The following is a 10014-nucleotide window of genomic DNA, read 5'->3' as shown; positions in this document are numbered from 1 at the left end:
TACTGCCTACTGCTACTTTAATGTTATTGTCCACTGTCATGACAGTGTGTTTGTGTTTCCCACACAGCATGACCATGATGGCTGTCACTTCCCCTCTAAATACCAAGATAACATCTATATATCACAGCTTATGCTCATTTGTGGTAATTCATCTGTTGTAGGCTATCAGAAAGTTGGAGCCATAAAATGGCTACGTACCTGCAAAAAAAGAAAATTCACACACTTTTAAGCAGATGAATCCTCCTGAGTTAGTCAAACAAGACATGAAAAGCACTTTACACCACCGCAGACCCTCTATCACTGCAGGGATCTTTGTTATTGATAATGTTGGTACCATCACTGGAAAGTTTTTTAAAAAGTGTGGTGGGAACTTTAAGATTAGAAAACCAGGCGCCTGACCGCAGAGTTGTACTGGGCTGCATCTAGTTGTGAACATACTGCATGTGGAGTGCGGAAGTGCTGAAATAGAGGTAAAAAGTTGATGTTGCCCATATTTGGACTAAATGTTGTGCTGTTTGTATGTTGATATATTCAATCATTCTCTGCTCTGGAGATAAAAGTCCAATTGGCTTCTCAACTAAAAATACATTTAATGAACATGATGTATAAGATTGGAGCTGCTTCACTGGGGCTGCGGTGGGGTTCATATAGTCTGCTGCTGTTGAGTAACTTGGTAGGGATTAGGTGAAATACAGTCTTTCTTCACTCTGGTGAGATGTTGCAGTCCTGGGACCACAGATTGCTCCACACGACGCTGCGGGACATTTCAACAGACACGGTCACACAGGGACTTCTTGTGTGCCGCTCAACACATCACAAGGCTGTAAGAAGCCTGTGTCACACTTTCACTCTCCTTCGTAAATGAGGAGTTCATTACTTAATGCAAATTATATTACATCATGTAGATTTGGAGGACAAAGTCAGTGTTTATATCTAATAATCATGAGAACAGTTGATTAACATGTTAGCATTTAGCTTCTCAGTATTAGTCTTTTAGAAGGAACCTTGGTTTGACTACTACTTTATTGATTTTGCCCAAACAAGAGAGTAAAAACATTCAAAAAACTTATACAGTATACATGTAAATACATACATACATACATACATACTTATGTACGCACGTACGTACGTACGTACATACATACATACACACGTACACACATACGTTCGTACATACATACACACATACATAGGTACAAACGTACACACGTACACAAGCACAGACGTACATACATACATACACACATACACACATACACATGTACATACATACACACGTACACACGTACATACATACATACGTACACATGTAGACACGTACATACATACACATGTACGTACGTACATACGTACACGTACACACGAAAACACGTACGTACGTACATACACACATACATACATACATATCTACATACGTACATACGTACATGTGTATATATATACATACATACCTTATATAAGTACATATGTACATACAAACATACATATATACGTACATACATACATCAAAATCTACAATCTACAAACTCTAAATCAAAGTATTGCCCAGTCCCATGCATGTATTTATACAATACACAAACTCACAATACCATACATCAACAGCAGATATGTATTTTCTGCTAGCATTTGTCAAATAATCGTCCAACATCTCACTATGAAGTGTCTTACTAGCATAACACTGGTATGAATCAAATTTGATGCAGTCCCCTAATATTGAATTTAAGGCCAATCTTCCTGTCTTTTGTAGAGTTTGGTGTGTTCTGATGCTTTTGAGCAGTCAGGTTTGTAACTTGCAACATTACAGATACTGATTATCTGTGCAGAGCTGCACTGTGTAACACAATCTGATGAAACACTCAGTGACTGGATGTGATTAGTTTTAGTTTCTGTTGGATTAATCAAACAGCACAGTTAACAGTGTGTGTGCTGATTGAAACAGTGCTGTAATTATTATCAGTTCAGTTTAGTGAGTTGGAAAATTGACTCTTTTTTCTTTCTCTTTTAACATAAACGGCTGCTCAAAGATTCACTCAGCCACTCAAGGTGAAGCCATCCCAGACAAATCCAGGAAGTGTTGGGTTTTGGTCAGAAAACTATAATGATGACAAATGACAATGTTTTCGTTGTTTAAAAAGGGTGTATAAAAGAGAGGTGAACATCTGCATCCATGTTGCCTCACTTGGCCTTTTTTACCAAACCAGCCATACAATAAAGCTAGGATTAGGTGTTAGTATAATTATTAATATTTAACATTATAGTCAATAAAGAAACTAGACATGGAAAGGGAACTGCATGGGTGCTTTCTTTATTTTTAGATATCACACAATAATAAGTCATATGATCCTTGATCTTGGGAACCAGATGCAAAGGAACCCACACTGTTTGGGGTTATCTAATAGTGTTGAAATTTGAAAACTTTTGTTTTAGGCAAAGTAAAAAAAGAAAAAAAAAAAAGAGAGAAAAATGTCTGGCTTGTTGCCCCTACCCCCTCCTGTCTGTCTCCTATCTCTATGTCCCTTCACTACCATCACAGCCACAGGAAGGCCCTGGCAGCCCGAAACACTGATACTATCTCTACGCTCCTCATCTCCGTCCTCCGCTGTGTCGAAATCTTGCCCATCCCACAAAGGGAAACCGCTGGTGTACAACGGTCCATGGCATGACGTCCGTTTATGTGGGTAGACAACTTATGGTAAATAAAGTGGCAGGTGCATGCCATGTTCCCTAACGGGGTTACATCACACCATGTTCTATGAGACAGATGAAAGGTGCAGTGCACTGTAATCAAAGCTTGTAAAGGCTATTTGATGAAGCACATATTTAAATAAAGGCTATTTAAATATCCTTTGAAGATACTATTACTAAACTATATATTTTTTTACGTTAAATCAGCTTTTTCAGGATTTTTATATATCAGGGACTGGCAGATAAAAGATGTTTCATCCAAGCTCAAGCAATCATTTGTTTATTTGAAGGAATATTTGACAAAGTATCATCAAATCATAAAACACATTCGACAACACGACAAAATTACATATTATTTAAGACTGCGTCAACATTATTTCAAGTAATCCCACGCTCATTTTGTAACAAAAGATAGAGAATATATACAGAGAGAGAGACACTTAGATTTCATTGAATCCCTCTACAAACCACAGGTGGTTGTGTAACCTTGTTAGGCAACAACACTTACAATCATCCCTGACAATGACAAGAAATGTGTCAGGTAGATGATTAGGCAATGTTTGTTAAATGAAAATATAACACAAGTATGTCCAATGCACTGAGTGGTCTTCTTTTTGGAGGATCTGTGAAGATATTGTCTTCAGGACCTTTCAGGAAAGTTCATTTGGAATTTGCTAAATAGAAGTATATATACAGTATGTAGCTTTAGATCTCCAGGACCTTTTTTTCTGGGGCCCTTTCGTGCAGTATTTATTTATTTATTTCTAGATCTATGGCACATCGAGTTCTCCTTAAAATCTTTTTCCCATCTCATAGCTGTTTTTACAAATCTTGATATGCACAGACTCGCTTAAGGTTTCTGTCTGCTCTCCAGTCTCTTCACTCACAGCTTAGAATATACAATGACATCTACATTGAAACCCACTACACGTCTTCCTACTTTATATTCAGGTGCTTAATTCATTTATTCAAAGGTCCAGTGAGCTAACACGAGCAGGGCCGTAGCCTCAATTTAAGAGATACTGAGGTCATGAGAAAGTTCGCTCTCACCCAGAAAATGCTGACCAGATACCAAAAATTCAAACTATATTACTGCATAATGTCTGTTATTTCTCACCATTAAATGCTGTTTTTAAGCCTAATCCAAAATCAGCTGCAAGCAGTGTTTTCAACTAACTTATGGGGGTCTTGGGTTTTAGTGGTAGCATTAGTTTACCCTAGGTAGCAGTGTTGTAGTACTCGACACCGGTCTTAAGACCACTTAATGAACGTCTCTGTTTCGTCTCGCAATCGACCGCAAATTCACTCGGTCTTGTCTCGGTCTCAGTCAAAGTGGACTCGAGATTTTATTTTAAGACCTGTCAAGACCACGACTATCTATATCACTATATATCACTATATATATATATATATATATATATCACTATATTGACTGTGCATTGTCTGATTTATTTATCGCTCTTAGAAAATGTGTGTAAATTCCCACTGCAAAGCTTTTTGATCATGTTATCAAGACATTACTCATGGTACATTACATACACAGGAAGAGGAATCTGCATTTGTATTCTGTGAGTGTTTTTATGGGAATGTGGATCTTTCAGATCAGTTTGAGGAGCGCTATGGTTTGCAGATTCCATATTTGATCGTATGTGCGTCATGTAGTGTGGGACTTTGGTCCCACTGTTCTAGTCTTGGTCTTGACTTAATCTCGCCCTGCCTTTGTCTCAGTCTTGTCTTGGTCTCGATTCACTCTAGTCTTGGTCGTGACTTGTGACGCCTTCAAATGAAACTCGTGAGCTTGTGAGAACACCGGGGCAATATTAACGTTACTGTCGGTGTCTAGAAGCCACATGCTTACAATTTAGCAAGCTAGCAAGTAGGTAACATAATGCAGGAAATGCAAAGGCATAACGATGAAGCTGTTGGGAATATCAACATTTTCCTCTGACATATTAAAAAATTACGAAGAAAAGCAATATACCACTAAAATTACATTATATTAACTTATTATGCACCAAAAGTGACCTTCCAAGGCCTCCGCCATTTCTGACAACGTTAACAAACACGTCATGAGCTCTGAGCTTTTAGAAACTTTCCACTTACGAGGTCATGAATACCACACGAGAGGGGGAGGGGGGGTCTTCATATGGACTCTTCTCGTGAACACGGTAAACACAACCCCATTTGAATGGTCTCGGTTTTGGTGGTCTTGACTACAACACTGCTAGCTAGCTACAGTTGATACAATCTGCTAACTACAGTTGTCATTTCAGCCCAGTAAAGACCACGGTTGTCTGCAACCTTTATCAATGTAAGCTGAATATGTAGCCTACTGTAAAAGCACAGAGAGAGAGCGTGGCAACAGTTTAAACATCAATTGTAGAATTTAAATATGCTATAAACCCCAGAAAAAAGACGGCGGACATGACCTCAGTGACCCCAATGGTAGCTATAGCCCTGCCGTTGTGTTATGCTATCCCTCTTTATAATTTTACAATATGAAACTATAACTAACCCGTTTTACTCATGGCATTACATCCCCTCTTCATCTATTTGTGACCTTTTAACAAATAGTTGCCTTTCGGTGAAAGTTTTAATAATCAACTGGTGGAGGCATGCCTAGACACTAATAAGGAATCTGAGGCCTTCGTAATACCAGGTACAAATGTGGCTCTAGATGCTGGACTCCCCTGCTGCTCCCTCCTCGGCTACCTGCGGGTGCCGCTGTGACAGGATGTGTTTGAGAGAGTCCAGCTCCTGTGTCAGCTGACCTATCCTTATCTGCAGCTTCTGGTTCTCCTCCTGCAGCTGCAGGGCCCTCTGCTGGGTCAGCAGGATCCTCCTGCGGGCCTTGTCCCGGCTCTTCCTCACAGCCACGTTGTTCCTCTCGCGTCTCTGGCGGTACTCGTTACTGTCCTTGCTGATGCACCGCTTGTTCACCGGGGCCCGCATAGTCGGCAGGAGGAAGGAGGAGAAGTCCTGGAGGTCAGAAATACAAGTTTGAGAAGCAGGATGAGAGTGGTGTTTGATGAATATATCTATATAGATATATACATATACTTATTTAACCAGGTAAAAGTCTCATTGAGATTAAAATCCCTTTTTCAAGAGTGACCTAGCCAAGAGGGCAGCATAAACATTGTTACAACAATAAACACAAACAATACAAGCAGACATATACAACTGTCACACACTACGAGTGATTGAGCACAATATCTAGTTAATATGCAATACAAAAAAGCTGTTATAATGCGTAAAACTGGTCAATTTTAAAAAGATTTGAGTGAAAAATTGAATATCACATTGACCATTCCTTAAAAAATGGACTTAAATTCCCAATCAGCTCTGGCAATGTCAGTTCCTTCTGTACATTATTCCAGGAAGAAGGGGCAGCGTATTTAAAATCTTTTTTGCCTAGTTCTGTTCTAACCTTGGGGACCATCATCTGTATAATATTGTGAGAGCACAAATGAAAAATATTTCTCACACACCTGCTGAGTGTTGCCATGGCTCTGGTGGTGGTTTGTGTTCCCTGCGCCCGACGTGTTGCTGAGACAGGAGGACGTGTACGGCAGGTAAGACAGTCCCATCATCTGCTCGGCCACCCTGTCGTCATTGCCCCCCCTCACCAGTCCCTGAGACTGGCCGTACGGTATCATGTCCATCTGAGCCAGCTGATTGGACGGTGTGCCGGGGTTCAGGGTGTGGACCTGACCCGGGTACGAGGTCGCCCACTCCTGGATGACAGAGGACACCCTTGAATCAGACATCTGGAGGGGGTCGGAAGCAGAAAAAGATAAGGGTTTTGTCTCTTTAAGCTTAAATTTGATTTTTTTTTTTTTTATTAAATTAAAACAAACACACAAAGAATCACATGTGCAACATACAAACAGACAGAAACAACTGACGGCTACAAAAGTAACATACAGGGAAAAGAAATACAACAAACAAGACATGAAACTATCTGCCAACATAAAATATGGTTTAATTATCCCTAATTCAACCCACTACAACAGTAAAAGGCTGCTTACATGTTATTGTCATGGTAATGATAATCAAAAATAATGTATTCAACTCCCTGAAAGGCCTCATTCTGCTGTATATCGTGTACTTTAACCTTTGATACTTAAAGTACATTTAGCTGATAGTACCTTTGCACTTTTACTCAAGTAAGAATGCAGGATTTTAACTCATAATGGATTATTGTTAATTAAAATAACGATTCAAAATCAAACGTAACAAATGACGGATACAGCATTGGAGCAAATTACTACTGACAATTTAAAAGTTAAGAATACAGTAACAACAGCAAGTTAGAAAGTAAACTTTGGGTCTTTAGGTTATGGACTGTTGGTCAGGCAAAACCAGCTACATTAAATATATGTAAACTTAAGTTGAGATGTACATTTTTCTTTACTCTCTGACAGTTTACAGACTAAAACATTAATCAATTCGTTGAGGAAAATAATCAGCAGATTAGTCGACTATGAAAGTAATTGTTACATGCAACCCAGCATTAACGTTAAACATATCATGTACAGCAAAGTGTAACATGTATATATTTGTACGTGTACAGTTTATTTTTACATTAGAAATGTTATGATGTGACTTACCATGACTTAGCTGTACACAAACTCTCTGTCTTCAGGTTCCTCTGAAAGTTTGAGTGAAAATGACAGGAGACAGACAGGTACCTCTGTCTGATCTCACCATCACTTCTTCTTCCTCCTCCTCTTTCTCTCTCTCTCTCTCTCTCTCTCACACACACACACACACACAGAAATGACAGAAAGAAACAAAGAGAGAGCACAAAGACAAAAAGGGAGGCAGGGGGATTGTCTTGACTCCCATCATATCTAGGCTTACAGATTATGTAAGGTTTCACGGCTGATAATATTGACAATTTGTAGTTATTTTTATTTGACTTTAAAACAAATTATGGGACAAGGAAATTCAGTAACTTTTAGTAGCAGGTCACATTAAATAATGAACTACCTAATTATTTAATACTTTCCCTTTATTTTCAACTCTTTGTTGCCACTCATTTGCTTTATTGTAACACTGTAACAACAGGCTACAGTGTGCACTAACATTCTATCACACTAACATTCTATCACATTCTATCCCACTAACATTCTATCACATTCTATCCCACTAACATTCTATCACATTCTATCCCACTAACATTCTATCACACTAACAATCTATCATATTCTATCCCACTAACATCCTATCACATTCTATCCCACTAACATTCTATCACATTCTATCCCACTAACATTCTATCACATTCTATCCCACTAACATTCTATCACATTCTATCACACTAACATTCTATCACATTCTATCCCACTAACATTCTATCACACTAACATTCTATCACATTCTATCACACTAACATTCTATCACAATAACATTCTATTACACTAACAATCTATCACACTAACATTCTATCACAATAACATTCTATCCCACTAACATTCTATTACACTAACAATCTATCACACTAACATTCTATCACAATAACATTCTATCATACTAACATTCTATCACACTAACAAACTATCACACTAACATTCTATCACACTAACAATCTATCCCACTAACATTCTATCACAATAACATTCTATCACACTAACATTCTATCACACTAACAATCTATCATATTCTATCACACTAACATTCTATCACATTCTATCCCACTAACATTCTATCACACTAACAATCTATCATATTCTATCACACTAACATTCTATCACATTCTATCCCACTAACATTCTATCACATTCTATCACACTAACATTCTATCACATTCTATCACACTAACATTCTATCACATTCTATCCCACTAACATTCTATCACACTAACATTCTATCACATTCTATCACACTAACATTCTATCACATTCTATCACACTAACATTCTATCACACTAACATTCTATCACACTAACAATCTATCACACTAACATTCTATCACACTAACATTCTATCACACTAACATTCTATCACACTAACAATCTATCCCACTAACATTTTATCACAATAACATTCTATCACACTAACATTCTATCACACTAACAATCTATCACACTAACATTTTATCACAATAACATTCTATCACACTAACATTCTATCACACTAACAATCTATCACACTAACATTTTATCACACTAACATTCTATCACACTAACATTCTATCACACTAACATTCTATCACAATAACATTCTATCACACTAACAATCTATCACACTAACATTTTATCACACTAACATTCTATCACACTAACAATCTATCACACTAACATTCTATCACAATAACATTCTATCACACTAACATTTTATCACACTAACATTCTATCACACTAACATTCTATCACAATAACATTCTATCACACTAACAATCTATCACACTAACATTTTATCACACTAACATTCTATCACACTAACATTCTATCACAATAACATTCTATCACACTAACAATCTATCACACTAACATTCTATCAAAATAACATTCTATTACACTAACAATCTATCACACTAACATTCTATCACACTAACATTCTATCACAATAACATTCTATCACACTAACATTCTATTACACTAACAATCTATCACACTAACATTCTATCACACTTACGTTCTATCCCACTAACATTCTATCCCACTAACATTCTATCACACTAACATTCTATTAAACTAACAATCTATCACACTAACATTCTATCACACTAACATTCTATCACAATAACATTCTATCACACTAACATTCTATCACACTATTCTATCACACTAACATTCTATCACACTAACATTCTATAACACTAACATTCTATAACACTAACATTCTATCAAACTAACATTCTATCACACTAACATTCTATCAAACTAACATTCTATCACAGTAACATATCACACTAACATTCTATCACACTAACATTCTATCACACTAACATTCTATCGCTCTAACATTCTATCACAGTAACATATCACACTAACATTCTATCACACTAACATTCTATCACACTAACATTCTATCACACTAACATTCCATCACACTAACATTCTATTACACTAACATTCTATCACACTAACATTCCATCACACTAACATTCTATCACACTACCATTCTATCACAATAAAATTCTATCACACTAACATTCTATTACACTAACATTCTATCACAATAACATTCTATCACACTAACATTCTATCACACTAACATATTCTATCACACTAACGTGAAATAAACATCAGAGATGCTTTGCTACAAGCAGAAACTGCAGGAGCAACTTAGGACTTGCACGTCCTCCTCTAAATAACATTCA

General features: G+C 37.2%; 1 protein-coding gene across 1 annotated transcript; it reads right to left on the bottom strand.

Annotated features, from left to right (window-relative positions):
* Positions 1 to 2949: 2949 nt before the first annotated feature.
* On the bottom strand, positions 2950 to 7424 carry cebp1 (CCAAT/enhancer binding protein (C/EBP) 1). The gene is made up of 3 exons (XM_074621870.1): positions 7299 to 7424; positions 6177 to 6455; positions 2950 to 5664 (listed from the first exon to the last, which is right to left on the bottom strand). The coding sequence occupies exons 1-3, from the start codon at positions 7299 to 7301 to the stop codon at positions 5359 to 5361; spliced, it is 588 nt and encodes a 195-aa protein (XP_074477971.1). The 5' UTR covers positions 7302 to 7424; the 3' UTR covers positions 2950 to 5358.
* Positions 7425 to 10014: the final 2590 nt, after the last annotated feature.

This window comes from Sebastes fasciatus, chromosome 21 (assembly GCF_043250625.1).
Source record: "Sebastes fasciatus isolate fSebFas1 chromosome 21, fSebFas1.pri, whole genome shotgun sequence".
Classification (NCBI taxonomy): Eukaryota; Metazoa; Chordata; class Actinopteri; order Perciformes; family Sebastidae; genus Sebastes; species Sebastes fasciatus.
Note: the sequence above shows the minus strand (reverse complement) of the source record. Positions and strands in the feature narration are given on the sequence as shown.

Excerpts from the sequence above, each read along its gene's own strand:
- cebp1 (XM_074621870.1), bottom strand. Across the intron at positions 5,665-6,176 it reads GCCATGGCAACACTCAGCAG|GACTTCTCCTCCTTCCTCCT; the intron begins GTGTGTGAGAAA and ends TCTGACCTCCAG.